The 14,139-nt window shown below is 42.1% G+C and overlaps 1 protein-coding gene across 1 annotated transcript in view; it reads right to left on the reverse strand.

Moving 5' to 3' along the window:
* Positions 1-2,025: 2,025 nt before the first annotated feature.
* The window catches only part of CDRT1 (CMT1A duplicated region transcript 1), a 44,191-nt gene continuing 32,077 nt past the window's right edge, over positions 2,026-14,139 (reverse strand). Inside the window, exons 12-15 of the mRNA XM_032431754.1 lie at positions 9,813-9,971; positions 7,921-8,189; positions 6,848-7,003; positions 2,026-2,869 (exon numbers count right to left, since the gene is read on the reverse strand). Coding sequence (XP_032287645.1) covers positions 2,070-2,869; positions 6,848-7,003; positions 7,921-8,189; positions 9,813-9,971 — 1,384 coding nt within the window. The 3' untranslated portion in view covers positions 2,026-2,069. The remainder of the gene's footprint in view (positions 2,870-6,847; positions 7,004-7,920; positions 8,190-9,812; positions 9,972-14,139) is intronic.

A 14,139-nucleotide genomic window follows, 5' to 3' on the forward strand; every position in this document is an offset into this window, starting at 1 on the left:
TGGGAGGATAACAGAGGCCAGGAGACAGTAAGGGATAGAGGTTGGGAACATGGGTTTGAGTCCCCGCTTCTCCAGGTACTAGCTATCCCGCTAATCTCTATGTACGTCTTTCCTCAGTTGTAAAGAGGGGATGATAATGGTATCCGAACAGGGTTAAATGTGCTTAGTAAATAGTAAATGTAATTCTTACTACTGTTTTAAGTTTAATTGCTGGAGATGTCGTGTTGCTCCATGAAGGACCTGAAATTCAGGGACTTTACATTATCTTTGAAACTGTGATTATAACAATGTGACTGTAACGATATCCTATCTGCCTGGCCTACATCAAAGGGCTGTTGGGAGACTCATGGAATAATGTGTTAGCACATTTCCTTCATTGAGGGGATCCTTTCCATAGAAATTACAATTTTTACATGGCTATTTACTAGTGCTGCATTAATTTTTTTTTTTAAGATTTTATTTATTTATTTGAGAGAGAGAGAGTGACCAGGAGGAAGAGGGAGAGAGAATTTGAAGCTGACCCCACACTGAGCACAGAGACTACTTGGGCTCCATCCAATGACTAGGCTATAGATTGAAGGTTCCAATGACCCCCTTCTAGGGTTTAATTAATTTGCCAGAGGAGCTCACAGAACTCAGGGAAACACTTACTTACATGTACCAGTTTATTAAAAGATAGAGATGAACAACCAGATAAAGACACATACAGGGCCAGGTCTGGGAGGGTTCATGGAGTTGGGGTGCATCACCCAGTACATGGATGTGTTCACCAACCTGGAAGCTCTCTAAACCCCATGCTATTGAGATTTTTATGGAGGTTTCATCACCGTAGGCATGATGGATCATTAACTCCACTTCCATTAACTCCCATTAACTCCATCTGGAGGATGGGGGGTGGGGCTAAAATTCCCGAGCTTCTAATCCTACCTTGGTCCTTCTGGTGACCAGGCCCCAGGCAGGAGCCAACCAGGAGCCCACTCTGAGTCCCCTTATTAAAACAAAAGATGGGATGCCTGGGTGGCTCAGTCGGTTAAGCGGCTGCCTTCAGCTCAGGTCATGATCCCAGTGCCCTGAGATCGAGTCCCGCATCTGGCTCCTTGCTCAGCAGGGAGCCTGCTTCTCCCTCTGCCTGCAGCTCCCCCTGCTTGTACTCTCGCTCACTCTCTCTTGCCCACGCTCTCTCTCTAACAGATAAATAAAATCTTTAAAAATAAATAAATAAATAAAACAAAAGATAATCGTAGTGGTCATATCAGTTAGAAATTTATAAGGGTTTCAGAAGCTCTGTGCCAGGAACTGGGGGCAGAGACCATTATATATTTTCTATTATCCCACACCATCCTATGGTCATGCTGAGCCACTGAGGAGAAGCTACCCGTTTGGATAGGGCTTGAGTTCTCCAATGGGCCATAGCTCCCATGGTGTGCTGCACTCTTCAATTACCTGCCTGGTCCCTGACACCATCCTTGGGAGGTCTAGGTGGAAACATCAACACACTTGATATTAGTGTTCCTCCTTGAAGAAAAGATGAATATGCTTAATTCTGTTCCATAGGAGTTAGCCCTGAGAAGGAAAAGAACACATAATGTTCTCAAATCCAGTAGGTCAACCCCATTGAGGGCTTCTCCTTTTAGATTCTTAACTGAAGTCATTGAACTTCATCAGGCTTTGGTGCAAAAATACCAGGGAATTCCAATGCATTCTTCTGATACAATCCCATCAGTTCATTTGCTACCAGAATGATAGCACTAAATTGGTGGTGATGGGTGGTATTTAATTTCCAAAGATCACTTTCCCATCACCCACCAGTGAAGCTGGGCTTTCATGTTTCATTAAATGGTTTTTGGTGGGAATACAAATGTCAATCTCTCCCAGCAACACCCCCCCACCCCCGCCTCTGTTTTCTTGATTCGATCATATCAATTCTTTGGCTTATAGGAAGATAATTAAGACTCCCCACATGGCCAAGGGACAGCTCAAAACAAACAAACACGCAAAACAAAAGGCCAAACACCAACATCCACTTGGGTTCTCTGTTTATTGTAAGACGTTCATTTCCCAAGGCTGGTTCAGATAAACACGTTTTGCCCAAGTTCCGGGGCTGCTGTTTTTCCTTGCTTCATGAAATGATCTATAGGCAGGCCTTTGATCTTCCTGATCCAGGCAGCTCTGCTGGCTTTTTCTGGATTGACCACTTCCCTGGGCTTCCTGGCCTGAAACTCCTTCATCTTGGCTTCCGCATACTCCTTCTCCTCCTTTACGGTCAACAACATGAACTTGGTGTTCATTCTAAAGGGATCAAGGGTCGTGTAGAAGCAAGGTCGTTCTTTCTTGACAGACCTGGTTCTCCTGTCCACGGGTGGAGCCAGCATGCGGTTCGGCTTAATTACCTGCAGGCTGGTTAACGGGCTGCAGGGGCGCACTGTCCCGTCGATGGAGCCGGTCGCTCGGCCTTCATCCTTGAGGGCGCCTGCGAATCTGGGGCGGATAATCGCAGGCTGGGGTATGGTGGACTGGACTCGGGGACTGTGCAAAGAGTTCTTCAGGTTGGGCTGCAGTTTCTGGATCTCCAAGGGAATACTGGTTTGCTTCGCGTCAATGGGAGGGTTACTCCACCTCAACCTATCAACTGCCTGTTGGATTGATTTTCCTTTGAAACTCAGGACCTTCCTTGGGTGTGAAATTGAAGGTCCCCAGGCATCAATGACTTGGGTTTGGGGCCTCCGGGGATAGGCAAACTCCCCTGAATTATGGGCTTGCTGCAGGGCATTAACCGTCAGAAGGAACTGGTCGGCTGACATAGGGATTTGCCAACGCTTTTTCTTTGAGCGCTTGATCAAGTCTCCAGGTGGTACTTTCTCCTCGTACTCTGATTTTTCAAAAAAAGAAAACAAAAGCAGGTCAGAGTGTTCCATGAAAACTGGTAAGTAGTTATGCATGAAACTTAAACCCATTCTAACGGCGATGCAAACTGAGGTCTTTGTGGTCCAACAGGCATGCCAAGATGTGCAAAAAAATCCTCTATGACACTAGAAATTATGACATATTCAACACAAGTTTTGAATAAATATATAAGTACTCGAGTATTGTGTGTGTGTATTAAACAAGTGTGTATTAAAGTGTGTATTAAAGGGGCGCCTGGGTGGCTCAGTCGTTGGGTGTCTGTCTTCGGCTCGGGTCATGATCCCGGGGTCCTGGGATCGAGCCCCGCGTCGGGCTCCCTGCTCGGCAGGAGGCCTGCTTCTCCCCCTCCCACTCCCCCTGCTGATGTTCCCTCTCTCACTGTGTGTCTCTCTGTCAAAGAAATAAATAAAATCTTTAAAAAAAAAAAAATGCAAAAGTGCACTGAGCATATAATTTTCCTTGACAAAATGGGTTTTATCCCAAGATGTTTGTGTATGGGCATTAAGATGGAATGAAGTTTCAGATATCTCCCTGTTTACTTTGTTAAATAAATAATATTTCATTAAATTATTAAATTATGAAATGTTGTTAAATCATTAAATTAAATATTATTTAATAATTACAATATTAAATTAATGATTACATTAAATATTATTACATTGCAATTAAATAGTAAGATATTATTTTTACTAAAGCATACAAAATTAAATTAAGATGTCAAAATCTTCCCCAATGTCCTTCTAATCCCAGAATAAACCACTCTGCATGTGTATTAAAAAACACTCGGGGCGCCTGGGTGGCTCAGTCAGTTAAGCGGCTGCCTTCGGCTCAGGTCATGATCCCAGGGTCCTGGGATTGAGCCCCGCATCGGGCTCCTTGCTCAGCAGGCAGCCTGCTTCTCCCTCTGCCTCTGCCTGCCGCTCCCCCTGCTTGTGCTCTCACTCTCACTATCTCTCTCTCTGTGTCAAATAAAAATAAATAAAATCTTTTAAAAAAAAAAAAAAAAAAACACGCACAGTTTTTTTCCTTTGAAAAAAAGAATTGTGTCAGGGCGCCTGGGTGGCTGATTCAGTTAAGCATCCAACTCTTGATTTCAGCTCAGTTCATGAGATCGAGCCCCATGTCAAGCTCTGAGCTCAGTGCAGAGTCAGCTTGAGATTCTCTCCTTCCTCTGCCCCTCCCTACCCCATCCCCCCCCCACTCATGCTCTCTGTCTCTAAAATAAATAAATAAATAATTTTTTTAAAAAAAGGAATTGTGTCAAGAAAGTGGGTTAGAGAGAACATACCTCAACATAATAAAGGCCATATATGAAAAACCCACGGCTAACATCATACTCAGTGGTCTCACACACACACACACACACAGGAATATTATGTGGCCATAAAAAGGACGAGATCATGCCATTTGAGACAACATAGGTAGACCTGGAGGGTATTATGCTAAGTGCAATAAGTCAGACCAAGAAAGACAAATACGTGATTTCACTCATAAGTGGAATCTTAAAAAAAAAATGAATAAACAAACAAAAAATAGAATCAGATCTATAAATACAGAGCACAAACTGATGGTTGCCAGAGGGGAGGAGGTGGGGGGGGTGAGTCAAATGGGTGAAGGGGAGTGGGAGATACAGGCTTCTGGTAATGAAATGAATAAATCATGGGAGTAAAAGGCACAGAATAAGGAATACAGTCAATGATATTATAATAGGGATGTATATCGGGACAGATGGTTAACTACACTTGTGAACACAGCATAATGTATAAACTTGTCAAATCATTATGTTGTACATCTGAAACTAACGTAACATTGTGTGTCAACTATACTCAAATTTTTTTAAAAAGGAATTGTGATGACTCATTTTTCATTAAGGTATCTTTTTTTTGTAGAATAATATATTTTGAATCTCTTTCCAAATCACTATATGTGGGTCTGTCCTCATGATACAATTTTTAGCTATTAGATAATATTCCATAGTATGATTTTTTCCTTATCTACTTAGTCATTGCCCACTGGTGGACATTTTGTTTGTTAGTGACCAACTTTAAAAAAATGTAAATACCATTTTTATTTATCATATAAGCAAGTTCAAAATGATGGATAACACCCATTTGGGCATGGGTATAGTGGGAGCTCTCATGCATTGTTGGTGGGACTGTAAATTGATATATCATTTTTTAAGGGTGACTATGGTAATATCTTACTAAATTTTTTTTTATTTTTATTTGTTCATTTTTTTAAGTAAACCCCCTCAAGGCGGGGCTTGAACTCATGACCCTGAGATCAAGATCTGAGCTGAGATCAAGAGTCAGATGCTTAACCAACTGAGCCACCCAGGTGTCCCTCTAATTTTTTTTTTTAATCCAAAGAAAATTTATCAGTTATGCTAGTGTCCTCCTCTTTTTTTATTATTTAAAAAAATTTTAATTCCAGTATAGTGAATATACAGTACTATATCAGCTTCAGGTGTACAATATAGCAATTCAACCATTCTATACGTTGCCCAGTGCTCATCATGACAAGTGTACTCTTCATCCCCTTCACCTGTTTCGCCCATCCCCCACCTCCCCTCTGGTGACCATCAGTTTGTTCTCTATAGTTATGGATCTGTTTTTTGGTCTTTTTTTCTTTGTTCATTTGCTTTGTTTCTTAAATTCCACATAGGAGTGAAATCATATGGCATTTGCCTTTCTCTGACTTATTTCACTTAGGATTATATCCTCTAGATCCATCCATGTTGTTGCACATGGAAAGATTTCATTCCTTTTTATGGCTGAGTAGTATTCCAGTGTGTGTGTGTGTGTGTGTGTGTGCACGCGCGCGCACACACACACAACCTCTTCTTTTTTTTTCCAATTAAAAAAAAAATTTATTTATTCAAGAGAGAGAGCGTGAGCGGGAAGGGCAGAGGGAGAGGGAGAGAGAATCTGAGGCAGACTCTGTGCTAATCATGGAGCCCAATGCAGGGCTAGATCTCACAACCCTGAGATCGAGACCTGAGCCAAAACCAAAAGTCAGTCACTTAACCGACTGAGTCACCCAAGTGCCCTATACCACCTCTTCTTTATCCATTCATCTATTGATGGACACTTTGGCTCCTTCCATAGTTTGGCTATTGTAAATAATGCTGCAATAAACAGGGGTGCAATATCTTTCTGATTTTCTTAAAGATCTATTTATTTATTTTAGAGAGAGAGCATGAGCAGGGGGAGAGGGAGGAAGAGAGAGAAGTGGATTGCCCGCTGAGTGCAGAGCCTGATGTGGGGCTTGATCTCATGACCCTGAGATCATGACCTGAGCTGAAATCAAGAGTCAGACACTTAACCAACTGAGCCATCCAGGCTCCCCAATATCCTTCTAATTTTTAAAGGCAGTTATCCTTTGGCTCAGCAATGCCACTCCTAAGACTTTACCCTAAGGTATACTTATACAGGTACCTAATCATAGGCATATTCAAGGATGCCCATTGCTAGTATAGCCCTCCTGAAACTTAACTGTTTTACCCTCACCTTGAAGCTGGTCTCTACAGGGAGTTTGATTCAAAGAACCACTATTATATTAGCCAAAAATATTTGAAAGGCATTTTAAATCTTTACCAAAATCTCCCTCAAAAACAACAACGGGACATCCTATTCATGATGACACGCCAGTCCAAGAAGTGAGAAGTCTGAGTGGCAGACATGGGAGGCAGGCTGTGAGCCCAAAACTGGAAACACAGCTCTTACAAAGGTTGTTCGTGCTGTGGCCTCAAGTTAGTAAGGGGACAATTAAGGAAAACCAATCACCCTTAAGAAAAGTCAGACATTTTATCCTTTCTGAATTCTCAAAGATAAGCAGTCATTGACTTGCTGAAAAACTAGATGGAACAGAGTGAGCAAGCAACAGGGAGAGGGGGGAGAAGAGAGAGAGAGGATCTTGCCCCTGATCTGGAATAAAATATCACCATTCGTTGTATCTCCTGCGAGGGATTTTGCTTCCAAACTCTGTTGCCCACCATCTATGCTCCTTGCTTCCTTAGAAACAGGACTTGCTCTCTTCTTGCCATCTCTTCGGGGTGATTTTGACTTTCCTTGACTTGGAGGTCCCTCTAATAACACTTCTAAATGAAGATTGAGAAGGAAATCTTAGTAATTACATAATTCAACAAGGTCTAAATAATGGGGGCATAGCTGGTAATCTGGCTTATTTGCACCCAAACTATCACCTTTCTGTTTGTTGTCGTATGACACCAGGTAAGTGATCTGGAGCCTAAGGTCTACACCACCTCCTGCCTTTCCTCTCACCCACTTTTTAAACTGACTGTCAAGCTTTAGGCATTATCCACACCCGTTGGTCTCTCTCCTCCAGAGAGAACTGATCATTTATCTACACCTGTTGGTCTCTCTGATCATTTGTCCATGTAACATACCTGGATGTGACCTCTTGATGTTCTCCATAGACCTGTGGACCCAGTTTCACATGCCAAATATGGGAGAGGCGAAAGGAAGGAGTCTGGCTACTCCAGCCCACACCTAACTTATTCTTTGTGTGTCTTAAAATGGCATTCCATATGCCACACACCCACACCCACATTTCTGCTTCATACTAATATTTTCTGGGTATGCATGTTATCAATCAGGACTCTAGAGATAATACCTTCTGCCTAGAACATTAACATTTTTCTGTGGAATAGTAATATCCTGTCTCTGTTCTAAGGAAATAATTATGTACTATATGTTTGGATGGGGATGGAGAGTGTTGGTGGGTTTTGGTTTGAATGGCAAGTGGTAAAGGCCAGTGTTATCTACTGTACAAAGATTCTAGTATGTTCAGTAAACGCAGGCCTTGAAAATCAGGAGATTGTCTTGAGCTGGAGAATGGTATCCCACCTTCCTTAATGGTTAGGATTTACATCATCAAGATATCATTGGCTAAAATATCCTACAGAGAAACTAGTCCTGCCACCACCACCACCACCTGCCCCCATTCCTGCTCCATCAGGAACCACCGAGGTGGCCTGGGATTCAGCTCTCTTACCTGTAGGTACCCTGGCGGCCCTCAGGAAAACTCGGGACCTGTATGGTTTACTTAACAGGGACTCCTGGGCCACAGTTTGTTTACTGGACATCGAGTCCCTCAGGCTGAAAGCCTGAATGCTAGACCTGGAGGGGATTTCTGTGAGGCCATTTTCTTCCCTGTCCTCCTCTTTATCCTTCTTCTTTTGTTTGGCCTGGTCCAGGGAGTACTGCCACTTTATATTCTCAAACTGGAACATGAGAATATTGCTCTCCGTGTTGATCACCATCCTGGAACCAAAACAACAAGATGGCCCACAAAAGGCAAGAAGGCCACTGCGGCCCGGCCTCCAAATATGCATTTCAAATACTGTCCCATCCAACCATGAGCCTGAGGGAACAGTGCCCGGGACATGACTGTACAAAGAGGGTGTTGGAGGTTGTTGGAGAGTCTGGAGCGCTGAATGGTCGGTCACAGACAGGCAACAGGGAGGGGTTCTCTTGAAAAGTAACTGTAAGCAGGGCACGTACATTCTGATTCCCCCACCTTTCAAGGTAAAATATTTTTAAATGAATTTCTGTTCATAGAGTTGAGTGTCACATCCCTAGGGTGCCCAAAGCAGAAAGGTTAGGTACTCTGCACACTGATGTCTTGAAATTCACTCTTTTTTTTTTTTTCAAAGCACGGTATCCAAATGCCATGTTTTATTGCTGTGCTGGGGATAAGGAGAACTCTGTAATGGGGAGGACTCTGCTCCCTCACTGACTCTCCAGCCCACCGTCCATCCCTCTATCCTTCCAAGATCTCTGTGCATGCTCTGCATTTAAACAAAACAGCTGTACTTTATAAAGCAGGATGATTTCCATCTTTCCTAATCCACATTTTAGGCCTTGGTAGAAAGAGTTCCAAACCTGGGCCCCCCAGCAGGGAACCCCAACCACCCACTGGTTTCTGTCATTCACAACGTCCACAGAGCACGTTATCCACCCTAATCTGTGCCTAGATCTCCCAGAACCATAAACGAGCAATGGAAATACCATGTGTAGGTTCCTTTCTGCTCCAAAAGGCTGAATTTTAAGACCTTAACTGTTAGCGTAAATCCTCGTAAGAGTGACTGGTTTTGGTTAGAAATGCTAGAATGGAATTGGGGGAACCATTCCAATCAGGAATCCCTTTCAGACTCATTTTTACTCAAGCCCAAAGGAAACTGTCTCTCTTTGGATGTCATAAAAAAGAAAAGGTCAGAGGTGATTTTTTTTTTAATGGCATTAGTACTTTGAAAGTGAAAAAGCGTCCCTTTGTTGAGACTTCTTAACCAGTCCTGCCCCTTTAAGATGGGAAATAGCCCTAGTATAGTTCCATTAAAAGGAAGGCAATATGGTTGGGGAAGATTCACTGATATCTCAAGTGAGCCTGTGCAAACGTTAATTCTCTTTGGGTATTTTCACATCATATCGCCCTGAACCTAGCCTATGACAAATACAATACTACATACAAATGGTCTCGGTTCTGGTTTCTGTAAACTCACCTGGCTCAGCTCTGCCCCACCAGACCCTGGACCCCCGGCTACTACCATCCCACTCCCCTCCTATAAGTCTCCTTGTATCAGAAGTGAGCATCAGGGAGCAAACAGGGGCTGCACATTTAGAGCAGAGCCATACTGTACTCTCTGCCTGATTTGCCCAGACATCCAGAACAAATTCAGAGTGACGTGAACCCTGCTTGCTAAGTTTTGTGCAAAGTCCGATCCGCCTCCCCGCCATATGATTATTGACGCTTCTACAGACAAAATTGGAGGGGACCACTGCCCCCTCTCTCCTGCTGCCAGCAAATGCAAGGCTGGTATCCCAGAAGAGAAGAAAACCAGCCAAACCGAAGAGCCCACGGCCCTGACCTCCGCACCTACCACCCACCTGTTGCCCTGAATAAAGAAGGACAGCACAGGATCACCTCTGCCGTTGGCTTTCATCACCTTCAGACAGTTCCCATTGAGGAAATTGTAAATGCGGATCTTGCCATCTGCACAGGCACTGATGACCCGGAGGAAGACAAGAGCCACGTGGAGCACCTCCCTGGAAGGGAACAGAGCAACAGGCAGGACGTGTCTTCTGGGAAACTGCTTGGATTTGTTTGTAGCTTGGGGGGATTAGGGGTGCGTGCTTGGGAGGCATTGGTCATGACTGCCCTTCCTGAGATGTTTGCCATCATTTCATAATTCTGGACAGAAGCCATTAACCCTCAAGACATGGTTGCGCCCTCTCCTCCCATTCTGCTGTTATGTTCCCTGCAAATTGGTCACAGTGCCACATGATGGCAACAGGCAAAGGCTTCCGTCGTGGCTTTTTGTTTTGTTTTGCTTTGGTCTGATACATAGACGATTGTGCTTTTCTCTTACAATTTGGCTCCTACCTACTGACTTCTACAAAAGCCATGCAGAGAAGTACTTAATGTTGTGATTCCTTTTCAAATAGCATTATTAGATAAAGAAAGAACAGAACAGATGGGAAAATGATCATCTTTATATGAAGCAAGAACCTGACATTTCAGCAGTTTCTTCTGGGTCTTAAACTAGTGGCTTTCATTCTTTCAGTGAAACTTTCTGAAGGAAAATTGTACCCAGGGATGGGATGTAGGACTTCCCTTTTGTGGTGACCAGCAGAAACAGAGAGAGGACCAGGAGACTTAGATGCCTCCAACAAAACCTTCCTACAATGGCTGTGGCCAAGTGGGACTCCAGGTGTGTGGAGTATTCAATTCTACAAAATGTAATTACCCCATTCCTATTAATGATACTAAAAAGTTGAATCTGGTGCCACCAATTAGTTAGATCGTATGTGCAAAGCAAGTCCTTCGATCCCTGCCATCTGTACCTATCCAAGTCCATTCATGGCCTCGTTCATATGCTACCTTCTCTATAAAACCACCTTTTATCTCCATCTCCCCTTTCCCACGCACATATACACAAACTTCAGGTACACTGTGAGATTCTCTTGGGCAGAACACACGTCTTACTCATCTTTGCATGCCCGGCACCTAACACAAGGCCTAGCCCACAGAAGGTCCTCAATAAATATCTGTTGAAATGGCGCGTGTCAGCTCAAGTTTCAGAACATGATCACTGATACAGTGGGTTAAAAGAATGACATCCACCCCATAACATGTGGCCTTAGCCCTGATCAGATCCAAGAGCCAGATTAAAATGTTTCAAAGCCCCAACCACTAGCAAAATAGAAACAACAAAGACTGTGAAAGGCAGGAACATACTTAGCATGTTCAAAGGACAATAAAAAGGCCAATGTGGCTCATGTGATGGATAAATCAATCAATCAACTGATCACTCATTCTGAAGTGTAAAATAAATATAAGAAAGTCCAACAAAGTTCTAGTTTTATTTCAAAGATGGAAATATAATACATTTATTGCTGCCTTAAGTGCATCTTAGTCTACCTGTAGGGGAATCCAGAGCTAGGAGAGATGCCCTGTGATAGAAGGGTTTGCGTCTTTCTGTACCTCTTTTGATCTTACAGAGCTGGACCTGCACTTCTCATAGGTTCCTGTGGCATTTGGTAGTTCAGCCTATACCATTATAGCCTAGTGATTGAAAGCACAGGCTTTAGGATCAGAAAACCTGGGATCCAAACTTGGTTCTACCACTTACTGACCGTGTAACCTTGAGAAAGTAACATGAACTCTCAGTCTTTAGTTTTCTCTTCTATGAAAAGGGGATAGTGATTTCTGCCTCAGAGGATTGCTGTCAGGATTAAATTAATGGAGGTACTTTTCAAACAGCCCAGTACCTAACACAATAATGGTTATTATGATCCTGTCATAATGCGGTCTGCATTCAGGTTTTATCTCTGCCCTAAAAAAAAGTCATTTCTTTCTTAAGTCTCCTTCTTTGTTCCTTCTTTATCAAAAGACACTGCAGAGAGTGTTATCAGGGAGAATGGTGGAAGAAGGAACTCCAAAATCCCACCCTTCCATAAAAGCAATGAAAAAACTGACAAAAACCGTTGCAATTTTTTCAGAACTCTGGAAAATAACCAAAGGCTTGCAGGAACCCAAGGAGCACTCAGACAAAAAAGAATGGCTTTGTCTCAATAAGAAGAATGAACTTAGTGACATATCAACTTACCTGAGTCCCATTCCCAACTCCCCAGCTCATTGGTAACCACAAAAATAACAGCCCACATTCCTAGTACTGGAGGAAACAGAACAAACCTCTTTCACAATGAACTATTTGACCTCTCTCATGGCTTCCTGGAAGACTGGCTCAAAAACTTGTCTTTATTTTGCTTTAGTAGGAACTCACCCAATGCTAAAGCGGCTACCTGGGGAGTATTCGCTGAACGCCTTCATAGGCAAATCTTGTAGTCACTGCTGCCTAAAGCAATAGATATCAGTTGGAGCAAACAATACACTAACCAAAAAGCTTTAAAGTTAAAGCTGGGGAATAAAATGTCCATAAGGACTTTGAAAAGCTCAGACATATTCCTGGGACTCTATGTGGCCACATACAGGGTTATGCACACACTGGGGAAGGACCTGAAAAAGCCCTAAACTCTCACTCTTAGCTGACCTTGATGTTCTCCACAAACAAAAGCGAGAGCTAAGGCAGAGTTGTAAACTGTCTAGCTGAGTGTTGAAAGTTTCCCTCAATAGGCACACAGAGCCCCTTGGCAAAGAATGGGAGATATTTTACTTCCAGGTGTTCAAACCTTATTCCAGTCAGTGCACCACCAAGGTAGAAGAACAGAGACTTCAGCAGCCAAACAAGACAACTATACAGACTCACTAAACAAACACACAATAAAAACCACAACAAGCAACAATGAAAACAAACCCTGGGAATGGGGAAGAATTTGATTTCCAGAGATGTCATATTAAAATATCCGAAATGCCCAGTTTTCAAATAGATATATAAAACATAAAAAGATACTAAAGAGTATATATACAGGGAAAAAAGCAACTGTCTGCCAGGAAACTCAATGGTTGGACTTTCTAGACAAAGACTTTAAATCTGTTCTAAACATGTTCAAATAGCAAATAGAAACCATGTCTACAAAGCAAAAAGAAAGCATGAGAACAGTGTCTCACCAAATAGAGATTACCAATAAAGAGTTAGAAATTATTAAAAAATAAAAAGTTCAAATAGAAATTCTGGAGTTGAAAACTACAGGAACTGAGATGAAAACTCACTCGAGGGGCTCAACAGCACATTCATAAAGGCAGAAGAAGCAAAAGACTTAAAGAGAGGTCAATTTAGATTTTCCAGTCTGAGAACAGAAAGAAAAAAGAATGAAGACAAATGAACAGAACCTCGGAAGCCTGTGTGACATCATTAAACCTCAACACATGCCTAATAGGAGTCCCAGAAAGAAAGGAGGGAAAGAGGGAGATATATCTGAAGAAATAATCACCAAAAGCTTTCCAAATATGATGAAAATCATTAATCTCCACATCCAAGAAGCTCAACAAACTCACTGTGGTAAACTGAAGAGATCCACACCTAGACATATCATAATCAAACTGTAAAAAGCCAAAGGTCAAGACAGTATTGAAAGCACCAAGAGAGAATCAGCTCATCACAGAAAAAGGATCCTCAATAATATCAACAACTGATTTCTCATTGGAAACCATCAGAAACTATGGAGGCCAAAGGCAATGAAATGACATATTCAAAGTGCTGAAAGGAAAAAATAACTGTAAACCAAGAATTCTATATCCATCAAAACTATCCTCAAAAATGGAGAAATTAAGATATTCCCAAATAAACAAAAAATGAGAGTTCACACTAGCAAGAAATGCTATACAGGCTCCTTCGGGTTGGAATGAAAGGACACTAGTGGTAACCGAAATCCACATGAAGAAATAAAGAGCATCAATAGAGGTAACTACCTAGATAAATATAAAAGACAGTATAAATGTGATTTTTGTTTATAGGTCTTTTTTTCTATCTCGTTTAAAAGGCAACTACGTAAGCCAATAATTATATGTATGATGATGTATACACAGGATATAAAGATTTGGTTTGTGACAACAGGGTATAAAGGAGGGAGAAGGAACTCTGTAAGAGCCAATTTTTTTATACTATTGAAATTAAATTGATATTAATATGAACTATAAATTAAGATGTTAACAGTAATCCCCAAGGCAAGCATTAAGAAAATAACTCAAAAATATAGTAAAAAAAAAATGACAAGGGAATTAAAATGGCACACCAGAAAATATCCATTAAAC

This window comes from Phoca vitulina, unplaced genomic scaffold (assembly GCF_004348235.1).
Source record: "Phoca vitulina isolate PV1807 unplaced genomic scaffold, GSC_HSeal_1.0 scaffold47, whole genome shotgun sequence".
NCBI lineage: Eukaryota > Metazoa > Chordata > Mammalia > Carnivora > Phocidae > Phoca > Phoca vitulina.